General features: G+C 28.7%; 1 protein-coding gene and 1 long non-coding RNA gene across 2 annotated transcripts; one reads left to right on the forward strand and one right to left on the reverse strand.

The window, feature by feature from the left end:
* Positions 1 to 8,644: 8,644 nt before the first annotated feature.
* LOC114389470 lies at positions 8,645 to 11,232 on the reverse strand. Its single transcript, XR_003661775.1, has 3 exons — positions 11,111 to 11,232; positions 10,345 to 10,420; positions 8,645 to 9,128 (listed from the first exon to the last, which is right to left on the reverse strand). It is a non-coding gene; the product is annotated as an uncharacterized LOC114389470 (long non-coding RNA).
* Positions 11,233 to 16,764: 5,532 nt separating this feature from the next.
* On the forward strand, positions 16,765 to 17,444 carry LOC114390137. Its single transcript, XM_028350822.1, has one exon. The coding sequence runs from the start codon at positions 16,862 to 16,864 to the stop codon at positions 17,201 to 17,203; it is 342 nt and encodes a 113-aa protein (XP_028206623.1). The 5' UTR covers positions 16,765 to 16,861; the 3' UTR covers positions 17,204 to 17,444.
* The last annotated feature ends 389 nt before the right edge of the window (positions 17,445 to 17,833 follow it).

Below are 17,833 nucleotides of genomic sequence, written 5' to 3' on the forward strand. Positions count from 1 at the left end.
AGAAATTTTTCTTAACCTCATTTAATCTATCATTTACATCTTTATTTCTAAATTTAATTTCAATATATATTTTTTAAAATTATCAATAGTTAAAATAACCTTGTATAACAATATAAATTACTTATAATAAATCTAAAATATAATTTTTTGTTAAAATTATTTAGTTATTATGATATTTAATTATATTATAATTTGTTTATTCAAAATTATTATTTATTACAAATTTTCAAATATATAAACAAACATTTATCATATATATTATGCAGGTTGAAATACTAATTTAATTCTAAATAAAAATAAAATTGTGTAAAAAATATTTATTATGAATTTAGATTATAGTGTAATTTATATAATTATTTATTTAAAATTTATTTGTGTAAAAAAACATTTATCTTGTGTACAATGTAGAGGTTAAAATCCTAATTGATTGAAAACAGAGAATCGTGACAAAAACCAAGGACATGTTGGGAAAAGAAAAAGAAAACGAAGCAAAGATGTTTCTCAGAAAAAAGAATGCTGGGATTGTTGGGGTTATGAAGTTAGGGAGTGGGAATATTATATACAGGGAAGAGGGACTAATTAGGGGTTAGATGGACATCATAACTCATAAGATCACTTTTTTCCATAGGACCAAACCTGATAAATAAATAGATTGTGCATGTGGTTGGTAACTTTATGTTTCTTTGGTTATACCCAATGTAGTTGGAAGGACAACCAAAAGGTCCTATAATTCAAAATTGGTTGTGATTTTTAATTTTCAAGTACATAATCTACATCACCTTCGCTGTCATTGAGTGTGTTTACATGGCTCTTTGCCTCTTTTCACTTAATTTTTTGGACGTAGTCTTGTAGTGGTAAACGTGGGAACATAAAATTGTTCCAATCAAAATGGAAAATCAGTCAATTTGGTGAACACTTCAAAACTTCACATAATGGAGTGAACAAAATAGGAGAAGTAACTCTTCCCCCATTTTTCAGTTTAATGTTTTAAGTATCAAAGACTAGTGAAAGGCATAATTGAGATCAAACCCCCTTTAGTATTCGGGTGTAGGGGTGTGTGGATTCTTTTTTTTATGTTGAAATGAATTCGTTTAATGAAATAATAATTAATTTTAAAAATATATAAAATCTGTTTATGTAATAAAACTTTCAAGTTAACAATTTGATTAGAAAAAATTAAATTGCTGAAAAATTATTGAAAAGAATAATTTTACAAAAGTAATTTGATCTTTTCTCCTCTTCTTTTCTCTCTCTCAATATATAAATATATTTATTTTTTGTCATTATGATATTAGTGTAAAATATTTACTAACTTTATCGATAATTAATCTTTATTATGAAATCTCATTAACCATCTTTAGTGAGATTTCTATTCCAACTATATTTTTTTCATTTTTAATTAATATAAGTAGGGAAAGAGGGTGAAAGGTCTTTAAAACCTCAAATTTGTTATAACTTTATGAATTTGCTCTCAAGTTATTTAATAAAATTAAACATTTGATCGATAAAAGTGAATACTAAATTTGAACACCTATATTTCTAATACTGAATTACAAAATTGTATATTTTTAATTATATATTTATATAAAAAATATGTCAAGAAATCAAATTGTACTGATGTAATTTATATTACTATTGTACTATTCAATATCTTTTATTGGATACTTTTATCACAAAATTCATTATTATTAGATTAAAAGTTTTTTTCAAATAGATTGTAATATTCTTTTAAGAAAATATACTAAAATATCTTACTAGTGTTTAACTTTTTTTTATAAAATTTGGTACAGATAATCAAAATAATATATAATTATATATAATTTAAAGGTTGAATCAATAAATAATAATCATAATCAATGTAAAAAGCATTATCTACATCAGTTATACATAGAACTGATGTAGAAAGTTGAAAATAGCTAACACTTGAAAGCACCACTTAAGGGATTCCTCGTACTGCTGGACAAATGGATGTCATTACCATGTAAATTATTCTCATACTATACCTTAGTGAAAAAGTCATTTTTATGATTGTCTTTGGGCTTAGTTGCAATATTAAGGGAGTTGTTATTCTCACCTCCAAAATTTCTATTCACATCTCTTACCTTTTTAGATCATTTCAAAGGACAAAACTACCTCCATTGGTTGTTTCCCTACACCCCCACCCTCCTCCTTCTCTTCTCACTCTCTATCATTTGCTTCTCTTTCTCCTTCTCCATTTGCTTCACACCCTATCTCCTAGTTCGCTTATTTTACCCTTTTTTTGCTTCCACTGTCTTATTTCTTTGTCTTCTTAGCCTTGGTAAAAGGTGTATTTTTTGTGTGTTTGTTCAATGAAAATGTGATTTCATTGTGTATTGCCACACAGCAGAATCACATTTTCATTGAATGTCTGATAAAAGTGCACAACGAAAATACATTTCCATTATACACTTTTATTAGACACCCAATGAAAATACATTTCCATTATATTAATTATGGGGATGCAAAAAGTATAAAACAGAAACACATTTATCTCATATTAATGAGGGATGCAAAAAGTATGAAACAAAAACACATTTTCGTTAAACTAATGAAGGGTGCAAAAAATACAAAACATAAACACATTTTTGTTATATTAATGAGGGGTAAAAAAATAAAATAAAAAACAAAAAAAAATTATTCAATTGTACAATTTGGACAATGGAATCATATTTCCGTCAAAAAAGGTATTTTTGAAAAGAAATACTCAACAGGTAGGAGTGAAAATACCAATTGATAGGGTGAGAATAACAATTTTCCCAATGTGAAACATCTACATTACTAAGGCCCATAAACTAGTAAGCAAATATGTTGGCACAATACTTAAAATTCAACTATCTAACTACAAGCCCAACACTTCCCATTATTCAGGAAGACAAGAACTAGACCTAGGAGCTTATAGTTTCATGTTCTATTTCACTCCCGATGTGGGGTTTTTTCACCCTTCTCTCATGGTACTAATTCACTATCGGTTGACTAGGAGTATTTAGTCTTGCAAGGTGATCCTTGCTAATTCACACAGAATTCCACGTGTCCCTACTACTCAGGTCAAAGCATAAGCTAGTGATGCTTTTGGCTCCTAGACTTTCGCCATCTAGGGTGCAACATTTTCTGCTGCTTCGCCTAGTAGCATGACACTTGCATAACTCTCCCACAACCCTGTACTAGACTTTCACCATCTAGGGTGCAACATTGTCTGCTCCTTCACCTAGTAGCACGACACTTGTATAACTCTTCACAACTCCGTACTGGACACTTGCCAGTAAAGGTGCAACATGCTTTGCTGTTTCGCTTAACAGCACGACACTTGTATAACTCTCCCACAATTTGTACTGGACACTCGCCATCTAGGGTGTAACATTCTCTATTACTTTCACAACACTTGTATAACTCTCCCACAACTCCATTTTCACGGTTTAACGTAGAGAAGGTAGGATGGGCATGCAATTGGTTAGATCTAGTATGGATCGTACATGGACGGTAGTTGGACTAAGTGGCTCTCCTAGGGTTTCCTCATTTGGGATCCTAGGGAAGAGGATCAAGTTAGCCTTTGTGAACAACTTGATGCACTATCTTTCTTCAACCCTTTGAGCGAAATGTAACAAAAGGAAAAAGAATCCATGGACCAACCCCATTGTCTCCACCTCGTAGGAACTACGAGATCACCCCAAGGACGTGTGACTCAATCGAATCCAATTATATTGGGTTGGATTTTTAAGTGTTCGAATCAAACTTGACTCAATTCAATTATGACCCAATCATATACGGGTTGGGTAATGAGTTCTATTTTTTAAACTTAGCCAAACCCAACTTTACCCATATCATATAATTAATTTTTTTATTATATATAAATTAATTATTAAATATAAAACACATTAACTTTTAGTTCACATAATTTATTAAATTAAACCACCTATGATATTTTTTTAAGTTGTTGTTTTTAATCTTTGTTTTAATTTTATTTTATTTTTTCTCATGCTAATATAATATTTATTTTATATATAAAATAAAAATATTATATTAGCATTGAAATCATTAATTCTTTAGCCAAATATTATTATAATTTGGTCTCTTTTGAATGTATTTAGTTATTATATACTTATAAAGTTTTAGAAAAAAATTATTATTCTAAAAAAATTTATAAAATATTTTTTTAAATATTGAGATACGATTAACCCAATCCAACTCAATCCATTTATTTTTTGCCCTGAATTTAATATGTAAAAAATAAATTACAAACCTAACCCAAAAAATAAGTTTAACCAAATTCAATCCAACCCAATCCATAAACTAACAAACAACCTTCCTCCTGTCTGTATTAGACTTAATGAAGGCACATGATACAATCACAAAAATGTTATCAATAATGTGATTTGATATAGAGACACCCTTCACATCACACAGGAAATACTACCCTAACTCAAGGAATATAAGTGAGCCTAACGCAAGGAAATACTACCCTAACTCAAGGAATATAAGTGATTTGATATAGAAAAAAAAAACATTATTACTCGTAACCGTTTTATCTAGTCCAAATAAGATTTCTTTAATTAATAGATGAAACCTTTTCTTTTTTAAGGTTCTAGTAGACGATACCTCTTGTTAGTACTAAAAGAAATCCAAATAAAATGACATTTTGTAATTAAAAAATAGAGAATAAAAATAAAAATATTTTCTCAAACTAAATATCCTAAAGATTGTTAGTTAAGGTTAGTTTTAGTTGCAATACACATGCAAAATGCCACCAATAATGTTTAACAATCCAAACATGAAATTTTACAACTAAATCAAATTTAATTACTTTACGTCTTTTATATATATATATATATATATATATATATATATATATATATATATATATATATATATATATATAATTTCGTTTAATTGGCGAGATATTAATGTCTTGAGTAAAATTATGAACCAAAGAAAAGAACTCACTTGCAACTTTTTTTTAACAAGTTTAAATTATTTAAATTTTTTAATTAAGTTTCTAAATTTAAAAAAATTATAATTGAATATACTTAATCTTATAACTTCTTTTTTTTGTATTTGGGTCTCTTAAATTTTTAGGGCGGCAATAAATTATCATTTTTATGATATCAGTTCGCAAAAAAATTAACTCTTAAAACTTACATTTTTTTATTTTATTTTTGAGTCTTCTTAACATGAGTATAACCTTGAAAATTAATCATTGATAGAAATTTTAACTGATCATTTATAGTGAAATCTTTTTTTTTAATTACATTTTTTCTATCACTGAGACTCGAACCATAGAAACAAAATTTTGTTTCATCCGGATTAATGCCATTTTTTTATTATGATATATTGGTATAAAGTTGTCCCACTCGAAATAGTGATAAATCTTCGTGGAGGATCTTGAATGTACACAAGATGAGTATTTTTTTCTAATACAATTTATATTATCCAATGATCAACCAAGATTCAAATCCCATTGTGAACCTCTTGGTTAAAGGACACAAGTTGTCACCCTTTATGTCAATCATTGTTGATATTTTTTTCTTCTAGTTTAGAGACTTTGAGTATATTATTTTATATAAAAAATAGGAATCAAATAAAAAAATCTTAAATAATTTAGAGAAGTGTAGATTAATTTAACTTTTTCTTTTAACGCCCATAAATTTTAATATCAAACTTTGAATCACAAACTTAAAGAATTTAAACACCTCTTATTCGAACCAACCTCTAAATCAGATCTTAATAATTAGACTTCTTTTTACGACGAATAAAGTATGATTAGGTTGTTAATAATAAACTAACATATTATATGCTACTCGTACGAATATTAAGCAACTTAAACAACTATAGTCTTTTTTCATTTAAATGAGTTTCTGATGATTTTTTTTAAAAAAATAAGTCTATTCGACACCTTAGCATCTATTCCTATAATTAGCATTAGCATCGGTATGAGAATGACCTTATATTTCTCACCAAAAACAAATCCAACGTAAATGAATTTAGGAGAATGGTGTTTGAAACCGCAATGGATTTTAGTAGATAATATTCGGAGAGGTTTGAGGAATATCCTAGCTAGACTTTAGTTCTTTTCCCCCATATATAAAATAAGGTAGATCAATCTCATTCGAGAATCTTTTAAAAAATAAAACTTCAATAAGAATAATGTGCAACCTATCCTTAAGCTACAGGTGGTGGAGTGGAGCAATCATGTTCATATTCAATCATTGACACTCTTAGCAACAAGTTAAGCAAATCTCCGCCCTTGTTAGACAAAATCACTTGTTTTTCGGTCGGTTGGTGAAAAGAGATAACAACTATGTTAGAACACTACAAAAGAAACAAAATAGAAAAGGAAAAAGAGTAATAAGTCCTTTACTTTATATATATATATATAAACAGACACTTTTTTTTATAATGTATAAGCAGACACTTTAAAATTTAATTTTGTCTCAATTGATCTTTAAATTTTACTATTTTTTTTACAAATAAATACTACTAAACTTTTAATTTTATTCCAATTAGTATTTAAATTTACCATTTTTGTAAATACAGGGACTTTAATCTTTAATTTTAATCCAATTGATTCTTAATAATTATCCTTTTTACAAATAGTTTTTCTACCAAAAATTAGAATAAAAAAAACTAACCAGACAGGAAAACTCAATAATTTATTTATCTTAAATGTCAATTATTTATTAAATTTATTTGTTTATTATGTAACTACTCATATTTCATAAATTAAAAAGTAATAAACCTCATAAGATTAACATAGTAGTATAAAATTTTGTTATATTTACATGTAAAAGAATAATTTATTTAACGAAAAGAATAATATATTATAGATGAAATTAATTTTTCATCTAGTGGTTGAGAGATACTCGTGGGAAAAAGGGAAGAATGAATTGATATGCTAGAAAATATAAAGGGATTTCACTTTTTAATATAGGATTAGATTCTCTCGCCTTATTTTTTTTTTATTTTTTTTATTTTTGGTCATGGATTCTCTTGCACTTTATACAAAGGGAAAGCATCATAAAGGCCAGAAGCCTTCCCAACGTAAAGTCCAAGCAAGATCTAGTCTGTGTAGTAAATCCGTGAATAACTGAAATGGATATATTTTCTAAATTTCTTATGATGATATTACAGCAATAAAACAAATTTGAGGTAGGGTGTATTGTTTTTATTGAAGTCTTTATGCAGTAAAAAAAAAAAAACTTGAAGTGTTTATAATGATAATTGTAGGCGCATTTACTAGCTAATAAATTGTATCTTATCTTATACATTGACGAATATTTATATAAAAAAAAAGTTTTCGGTAAAAAAAACTTAAGGTTTAAAATATAAGTTTGAGTATTGAATTTTTTTTTTATGGAATTACATATGAATTATAAATTGGAAGCATTATTAATTAATTAAAATTGAAAATTATTAAATAAGTTAATATCAAAACTCACAAAACATGTATTATAATTTATAAATTAGGAAAACTTATCAGTGTATGAAAAAGGAGTACAGAGTGATGAGTTCAGAAAGCATGCAAAGGACAAGTGAATTTTTTTATACATAGTTATCTTAATAAATAAATTTAGTGTATTTTAAAATTTAAATTTTACACGTACATATATATGTAGATATATCTGGTGAGAATAGTTGTTATTTTAAAAGTATGAAAAGTTATATAGTAATCACATGATTAATTTAAAATATTATGTGTATTTATCTTTTTAAATTTGAGAATTTAAAAAATAAATTAAATATAAAAGGAGATAAATGAGAATTCTACTTTTAAAATAAAACTAATTATATTGAATAAAAATGAGACTTGAAACTGAAGAGTGAGTTTGGAAATAAATTATATAAATAAATTATTAATTGGATATAGTAAATTCAAATTCAAATTTATACTTGTAGAAAATAATTTATATTAGCAATCAAACAAGTTGAGATGAACTGAATTTAATATTTAAGGGATAAAAAAGATAAAATGCGGGATCTTTCACATAGGTGCAGAGAAATCACAAACGACACATTGAGAGTGAATTGAGAGGTATTGTTTGTACTCAAATTTAATATATAATACTTGATTAATATATTGTAATTTGTAAACTACGTATTTTTATTTAAAAATTAAATATTATATCCGAATTTTACCAAACAAAAGTATAAGATGAGCGAAACCATTTTTTCTTCCATCTCACTTCCATTTTTATTTTTTTTACATATCTCTCCTTATTTTTCATCACATCATTTATCACATTTATCAATTTATTTTTCTTCTTTTAATTCTCTTTATACATTTTCCTTTCACCCATACACTCTAAAGTTAAGGTGTACATTTAACTTTAATTTTCCCTTCTTTAATATACAAATAAAAGTAATTTCATTTTTTATAATAAAACTTAATTTTATTACAACAAATATTTTTCTCAATTTCAATGGTACAAAGTAATTACATAATCGCAAGTACAACCTTAACTGATATAATCCTGATTACCTGTCTACAATTTAATTGAATGCAAAGGAGTTTTTTTATTAGTAACAATTAAATATAATAATCTAAAATTTATAATATTCATACATCTTATTCTTATTCAACTAGTTAAATTAGATTTTCTTGATGAATGTCGGAGTTTACTTTGAGCAATAGTCGTCGAATTAAAACTCCTTCGATATATAGACATAGTTGTTTTTAGGAGCCCTTCCATAGACAATTGATATTTATGAGCAGTGAAAAGCTCAAAGTTAATTATCCTAGTAAGCAAGAAAGTGAAGGAATCCAAGCAATAATAACCAACTTGAATAGGTGAGATGTACGACTAGACAGTGAGTTGGAGTATCTTATCCTAGAATTCTAAACAATTAACTTTAAAACTCTTGTCTCATGCATGACCAATATTTTATGCAAGCCAGGTGGGCACGACAAGTTAGTTTACTCTTCTCAACCGTTGCTTGCTCCATCGTACAAAAGGTGAAGAAAGAATGCAATTGTATAAGGACACAAACACCAAATTAAGGTGAAATAATCAATAAAGTTTGGTCCCATGTCAACAATATTAGATGCCTCTCTAAGTCACTACTAGACACATACGGTCACGAGCACATTCAACCTGCATGCATATATGCATCCAACCCTGTTGCAATCAAACATGCATTATTATTTGTAGAATCTATCTCTAAATGGTTGGAGACCGATCAAACCCAAAAAGGTAGTTAGTTACTATTGTTAGAAGTACACACACGCACCAGGTACCTAAAATTATAAAAATGTTCCATATCTTTTGAGAACATATTCGAAATCAAGTACCTCCAAGAAACCCAAGGTATGAGTCATACGCAATTGAATTTCTTGAATACATAAAAATAGTTACAAGAAAATGATCTGCCCATAATTAATTGAGGACAGTTATGTGTTCTACAAAATTTTAAACGTATAATTGCAAAAGGTATAACGGATGAGTCACAATAGATAGGCATGATAATAAAAACTGAATCCAAGGATATTGGACTTCGCTTTGAGTTTGATGGGAAAAATCTAATTAAGGTTGTAATTGGGTTAGGATTTTTTTTTACTATATTTTTATAATTATTTATTTCATATTTTATTTTTTATAATTATTAAAAATATAGAATAATAAGAGATATAAAGTTAGTCCAACCATCAAGGAGGAGTGAACGGAGAAAGAAGGAGAAAGAGGTTATGTGTTTGAATCTCTCAATTAACATTTTTAACAAAAACTAACAAACTGACATTTATTGATAAAAAATATAGAATAATTATTTTAATAGTTAAATAAATAATATTATAATTATAATAAAATTAAAAATTATACATTTAACTAAAAATATAATTTAATTCCTAAATATGTTTACATTATTTATTCTTTATTAAATTATATATAATTTGATTAAACTAAAATGTAATAAATGCTTAAGAATTTGATAAATTCCTCTTACATGTACAGAAAATTATACAATTATGTCAATATTATATATTTTTTTTGACAAGGTATTCACAGAGAGACTAATCCCTTGAGGATGTTAGAAAAAAAAGAAGATTAATTAATTTTTAGGAAGTAGAATATCAGTTAAAAAAAATTTCTCTCCCCCACATATATTGTTCTATTCACATAACCTGAGTCTAAAAATTAAATTGATATGCTTAAAAGATTTAAACTATTTGTCATTTGTCACTTGTGTTACACTTTCTAAATTATATGCCAATAATGTTAATAAATAAAGTACGTTAGATATTTTATTATGATCATTATATAATTTTAATTGCATAAAATACATTTGCAAATTAAGCAGTAAATAACCAGTAATAATAATGACCATATCATAACATACCTCATATATATTATGGGCGGAGTATATTCCACACTATAACTTCAAAAGAATCTCATACATGTGAATATAAGATCTTCTACAAGAAAATCATCCTCATGTCACAATAAAGCAACTCTGATCGATAAGCAAGCTAATTAATCTTGTAAAATAAATTATAGACTTAATTTTACTTTTAATGTCTTTGGTAATAATTCAATTTTAATTGTATCAATTGGATCTCTATACATCACAAATGTGCCAATTTAGTCTTCTAGGTTTCAATTGACAACTTGAGCTCCAGTATTATAACTATGCAATTTTAGTCTTTCAAGTATATATATTAACAAGAATAATATTGATCTATTAAATTGTATAATTGCAATACCCAGGAGACATAATTAGTTCAATAAAACTTGAATGACTAAAATTACATAATTAAGATACATGAGAAATTTAATTAGCATAATATAAATTTGATGGACTAAAATTGTATAATTGCAATATCTGTGAGATTAAAAGTGCAATTAAACTTAAATTGTAATAATATATGTTTTTCTCATCTAACAAAATATCAAATTTTATCTAAAGATAAATTAAAACAAAAAAAAATAGTACTAACTATTGAATGAAGATAAGAATGAGGGTTGCATGGTTAGCACGGTGGGGCGTAATGCTGGTGTGAGGTAGAAACTACAATGGCATAGTGGACAGCCTACTCAAACATCACAGAGAGGGCTAGAGACAATGGCAATAAAAGAGAGACAAAGAAAGGACATGAGAGACTAACCTGATGCAGTGGTGGCAAGACATGCAGGATGCAACAGAAACAAAGGTGTGGTATATGGGGTGCACAAACGAAGAAGGGAAACAGAAAATTGAAGGGCAAAAGTGAAAAAGGGAGAGACAAGTGGCTCACTAATGTTTATAGCAGGGTGATGGAATGGAGGGTCATAAAAAATAGAAAAATGCTGAACACCGATATTATTATTGACACTTAATGAAAGACAAAAAAAGAAAAAAAATATAAATATAATATAGTTTATGATATGATAGGAAGAGAGTGATTGAGATAAAGAAGTATTGGAGATATATATATTTAGAATAATGAAATGTTTATAGATGTATCATTACTTTAAAAAAAATATGGTGGTGTGATGATAGGGGTATTTCTTTGATGTTTACATCTTGAGAGAGATGAAAAAAAAAGTAATTGATTTAATTAGTGTGATATAATATGATAGGAAGAAATTCAGAAAAAAAATAAAAAAACATTAATAAGATGTTTAAAATTTTTGAGTGTCCAAATAGAAGCATCCTTCTTAAAAGTGGTTATCGTTTCACACAAAATTCTAAATCTGTCACATAGGGTTGATTATAATTGACTTTGCATGAAATGCAACGTGACAGTTTTGAATGAGAGTATTTTGGTAATATTTTAAAAATTAATACAGACAATTATTTTATATATTGCACAATTTTTTTTAAATTAAATGAAATTTAAAAATATGTGAGAAAAATTATTTACAAGTACATAAGTGAGTTAATATATATACAATTCATAATTAATTCAGATAAAGTCTTTAAATAACAATTTGATAAATAAAACAAGTTATATATAAATTTGGGTACAGTTATTTAAAGAAAACAGATTATAAAATTAATTCATTTTTATATAAAATATACTCTTATTTGATCTAGATTTATAAAATTTATTCTAATTTAATATACAAGCTAGAGAGTAAATTTCATATATTGCAAGGCAAGTCTGGCTCGTGCTACAAACGAAAGCTCCCATGAACTGTTTAAAGTATTGAAAAGGACACCATTCTTATCCATCATCATCCACTATTATTATCTTGCTTTCTTCAGTCTTTTTGGAGATATGGTTTTAGCTTTCTGCTGCTGCTGCACAATCTGCTAATTCGTCGTGTTAATTAGCTAGTGGACCCAAAAATTGCTTAAATAGTCAAAATTTCCTAAATACACTGAAAACTAAAATTCTTAGGTTTCACGTATCGTGTTGAGGTGATGGTACATATATAATAATATACAATCAAAAAGCATCTTCTCGAAATTATACATAGCAGAAAAGCTTGGGTTTAGTGGATGAAGTATAAATCCCCCTCCTATGAAATCTGAACTATCAAGCATATAATGTGGAGCCCCGTATCCCTTTATGCAAAATCTTAAATTAAGCCTATCCCATTTTTCATATGTAAAAGCTAGCTTTTTTTTATATATTTTATTAACATATGTAACAGCTAGCTGTAAGTATGAGACAAAAGAAAAATATATTAATCCATAACATATTTTGTAGATAAGAAAAAGGTATAATTGGTTATGTGGATGTACTATGCAGCCTAACCTCGCAAGAAATTTTGTTCCACAGAGACAGAATCTGATCCCTTTCCAAGCTTTGGAAGGGCAGATTTTTCAAGCCAAAGTTTTTGTTTTAGATTCTTACTACTCATAAATCACTATCAACCATAACTAATTCAAGTTAAGGCAAGGGAACTTGATTATTTCAAGAAAAGAATTCTACCGACAGTGTGTGTTTAATTTATAATTTCAAATGTTTTTAGTTTTTGAAATTATGAATAAATCTTTGCAAAACCAACATGGCTCTCACTATCTGTAGCACCACTTCTATTGATTATACCTTTGAACTAAAAGCCTAAAACCACACAAACAAGAAAAGATAATGAAAAGTTATCTCTAAATTGTTGTTTTTTTTTAATTTATGATGGAAACAATTTTTAAAATCTTGTTTGAATACCATAAACACTTATTTAATAAGAAAAAATGAAATAGGTTTTACCATAAGTTAAACATAATTTACACTTAAGTTAACTTGTAAAAGCTCTTTCTAGAGCCATCAAAATAGCTTTACTCGATCCATTCAGCCCTGACCAAATTTGGCTTGGACTCGTTGGGTTAGAGCTAGTTTATAGGCTTTAAATTTTAATAATTTGACCTACTTTTTAATATTACGGCCAAGGTTAAGATGAAGATAGTCTAAGTGGGGCAAATGAAAGATATTATGACTGAAACCAATTAAGTTGAATATATTTTAGCCGAGACTGTGTTAAAGATACTTTGAACGAGATTGAGTTGAAAAAATACTAACAGAAATCGAGTTGAAGATACTCTAGGAAAGATTGAGGTTATATTCCAGTCAAATCGATTTGAAGATACCCTAGCCAAAACCTTGTTGAAGATACTCTGGTATCTTTAGCTAAGTTAAACACATTATGGCTAAGGTTGAGTTGAACATACCTTAGTTGAGGCCAAGTTGAACATATTTTGACCATGGCTAAGTTGGAAATACTTCTTCGACCAAAATCAAGTAAAACATAGTTGAAACCTAGTTAAAAATACTTTAGCCTAGGTTGAGTCGAAGATATTCTACTAGAAACATAGTTGAAGATGCTTTAGAGATGAGGTCAAGTTAAACATACTTTTTCTAAGATTGAGTTAAACATATTTTGGCTGCGATCGTGTTGAAAACGTTCTAGTCAAAGTTGAGTAGAAAATACTTTTGCCAAAACAGAGTACAAAATACTTTGGTCGAAACCTAGTTGAAGATGATCTAGCCAGGGTTGAATCAAGATGCCTTAGCTGTGGACAAGTCATGATGCCCTAACCCAACCTTGGCTGAAGTAGACTCAAAGATGGATTGGTCGAAGTGAAGCCTAAAATACCTTGGTCAAGGCTGAGCCAAAGATGTCATGGTCTTAGCTGAGCCAAATATATCATGGTCGAGACTAAGCCATAGATGCTGTGGTCATGGATGAGCCAAAACTATCATGGTCAAGGCTGAACCAAAGGTGCCCTAACTGAGGTCGGCTAATAGATGACTTGATCAAGGTTGGCTTAAAGATGAAATGGCTGAGGATAGCTAAAAGTAGCCCCAGGCCGGTCGAAAGATGCCTCAATCAAGGCTAACAAAAAGATTTGCTACAAAGGTTAACATGAAGATTCCCTGGCCAAGGCCAAGTCAAATATGTCGTGACAAAGGTCAAGGCCTGTCAAAAGATTTCTCAACTAGGGTCGAGCCAAATATGCCACCCTTGCCAATGGCGAGCTAAAGATGCTCTCAGTTGAAGCTAGTTAAAAGATATGGCTTAACTAAGGTTGGCCAAAAGAAGCCTCAAGCATGGCCGATCTAGAGATGCTTTAGGTGAAATTACTTAGGTTAATTGAGATTGGGATAAAAATATTTTTTTAATAGTTGAAAAATATTTTTTTTGAAGTAGTCATGACCTTTGAGTTGATCATTCTTAAGCCATAGTTCTTATCCCGTACTAAATGGGATTATTAAGCTCGATTATTTTCCTAGATATACAAAAAAATTACCAAAACATACAATTCCCCCCATTATTTACACCAATATACATGTTTACTATTCACAGTATAAAAAAAAGATTATGAGTTATTTATTTTATGTCAGTTATGTTAGTAAAGCTTTTATTTTTTTTAAGAAACGTCCATTATAATTTTTAGACTAAAAAAGAGATTCTGAGTTTTGGGTAAGATATTTTGTTTATATTATAATGCATAATATTTAATTATTTAACATTAAACTAACATTCAAATTTATATTTTTTTTTCAAACTACAGGGTATGCCATGACTCAACCAAAATTTTTTCACCACTACCGGGAGTTACAAGAAGACAACCCGCACGACACTGCATGGCTTGATCAAATACCAAGGGAGCAATGGACCTTGGCATGACATGAGGGAAAACGGTAGGGACACATGACCACTAATTTGGCAAAGTCACTAAACTCGGTGCTAAAAAAATTCAAAATTTTCCAATCACAGTCTTGGTCAGAGCCACACATGAGAAGTTAAACAAATATTTTGTTGACTGTGGGACTCAGCCTGATGCAATGATCGCCTCCGGACAAGTTTACACACTTATTGTAGTCAAGTTCATCACTGTAGAAGAAATTAAGTCCAACACTCACTTCGTTCAACAGTTTGATCACCAAAGATTTCAATTTCAAGTTGAGGAAATAGTGAATACGAGAGAGAGGCATCGAATGGAGAAATTCACTGTCAGGCTGGATAAAAAAACATGTGATTGTGGGAAACCTCAAAAGCTACACATGCCATGTGCACATGTCATTGCTGCATGTAAGCACATCAATATAGATTACTTACAATATGTTAGTCCAACGTACACATTAAATTACATGTCAAGTGTCTTCAAAGTCCCGTTAGCAGGTATGTGTCATCATGATTATTGGTCACCATATGAAGTATCACAATTATGTGTCAATCCAGCCATGAGGAGAAACAAAAAAGGTTAATCAAAATCTACAAGAATACGAACAAATATGAATGAGAGGGAAAGAAGTCAACCAAAATGGTGTTCAATCTGCAAGTTAGTTGGTCATTCAAAAATAGGTACCCCACCATCCTGCAAGTTCAAGTCAAGCAAATTAATTTTTTTTTACTATCAATGTATTTCATTTCACATCATTTATAAATTAATAAAACATTCTTCAACTGTACAATTTAATATTAATGTAGGTCTTCAAAAAAAAAATTACATTGTAATATTTTTAACTAATTTTGTTTAACTTCGTAATCTTCTCTAATTTTATTAGTTTCCTTTATTTATATATTTTTTTAAAAATAATTTTAAAAAATTTTAATAAAAAGGAAAACACACGTTAAGAATTTGGGTTTGGGGGACCCAAATTCTCAACGTTGAAACTCATTTTTTTAAAAATTATAATGTAAATTTGGATCTCTCTAACCATCCGAATTTATACTATAAATAATAAATTCATATATTGGTGTAAATAATGGGGGAGTGGTATGTTTTGATAAATTTTATTTTTTTTAATATCTGGGAAAAAAATTCTATTAAGCTCCCTCGTTAAGGTGGGCTAAAAAATCCTAGAGTCATTATAGGGGCAAAGTGGACCACCCATAGAGTTTAGAGCTAAGATGACACATCTAACTCTTTCATGTTAGGTTCTGCAAAATCTCATTTTAAGTTATGTATAAGTTAGTTTTAGGTTATAGAAAAAAAAAACATTTTTTCTTACTTTTTATAAGTATTTTATGAAATTTTTTATCTAAATATCATCGAAGATTTTAAATAAGAAATTGATCATTGAAATGTTTGAAATTATTCTAGAGAACAGTTGTTAAAACTAGAAAGTGAAAAGCAAAAAGCTGGACCAACAAGCGTTAATTTTCTAGCTAAAGGATTAGCAAAACTTAATATCGATCGATTCCATTAGCAAAAAGAGACCAACATATTTTAGAAAGCAACTAGACTTACTAAAATAATAATTGGAATAAACCAGTGAGCCAATACGGGTTTAAAGAGATTATGCCTCAAGATTTTTAGATGAGGGACCATCCTCATCTTTATCCGGATTCCACTTCAGAAACAACAATATATATACCCACAACCCTCATGCTACTGAACTACTGAAATTCACACCGTGCAATAATCTCCTTTAATTTAATAATTCTAGTACCCTGTATTTTGTTCTCAAAACTTGCTGGTGAAAATGGAGGCATACAGAAAGAGCCACAGAGGGTCGTCCATGAGAGGAAAATCCTTGCCTTTCTATAGAAATGCACCAAAATTAGCTTCCTCAACCACCGTGCAATACACAACAACAGCTTCAGATATTAAGACAAATCACTATTCTTCTTCTCCTGCCTCAGTAGGGTTCGTTGTCCACGAGGACTATGCAACCACAAAGCGAAATCCGAAGCTTCGCATTGTGGTTGCAGACAGTAGGAGCAATTTGGATGAGTTGTATCGCCAGCCAGCCGATGAAAGCGTGGACACCAAAGCTGAAATATATATTGCTATGGTTCAGAAACGTTTGATGCTTGAGCGATAAAAACACATAAAGCAAATAATGTGAATTTCATGCTTAAGAAATCCGGTCATCTATCAATTGTTATTAGTTGCTATATGTATTTTAGTAGCATTTAATAAATATTAGTACCTTTTTTAATTTGGGCCAATTTTTTGGCACTCTGTAGAGATAATTATGCTATGCTGTAATAATTAAGTATGCTAATGTTAACTAGTAGTAGTTTGTTTGGCTTATATATATGAACACGTTTGGCAAATTAAAACTACGGGTTGCATAGTGATTAAGTATTATTTTGGATTATCATGTCATAGTGAGTAGAAATTGAAAATTATTGCTTTCTTATTGTATCAAACTATAGGTTCCAAATTGTAATATATATATATATATATATATATATATATATATATATATATATATATATATATTTGAAGCAAACTCGCACTTAATGAAGGTTTTCATTATCGTAGTTGTAAGTTTGTACCATAATATTCTTTCTCTCAACCCAGTGCTGTAAGAAAGAGGATATAGCCAGTGGATGATCCGCTGATCGCAGTTACTTCATAAATGTAAAAGATCTTAATTATTCCTTGAAACAGATGTTTTCATCACCTCCTTTATAAACAGATATTAATTATCCTTCTGAGAAATTAA

This window comes from Glycine soja, chromosome 16 (genome assembly GCF_004193775.1).
Source record: "Glycine soja cultivar W05 chromosome 16, ASM419377v2, whole genome shotgun sequence".
Lineage (NCBI taxonomy): Eukaryota > Viridiplantae > Streptophyta > Magnoliopsida > Fabales > Fabaceae > Glycine > Glycine soja.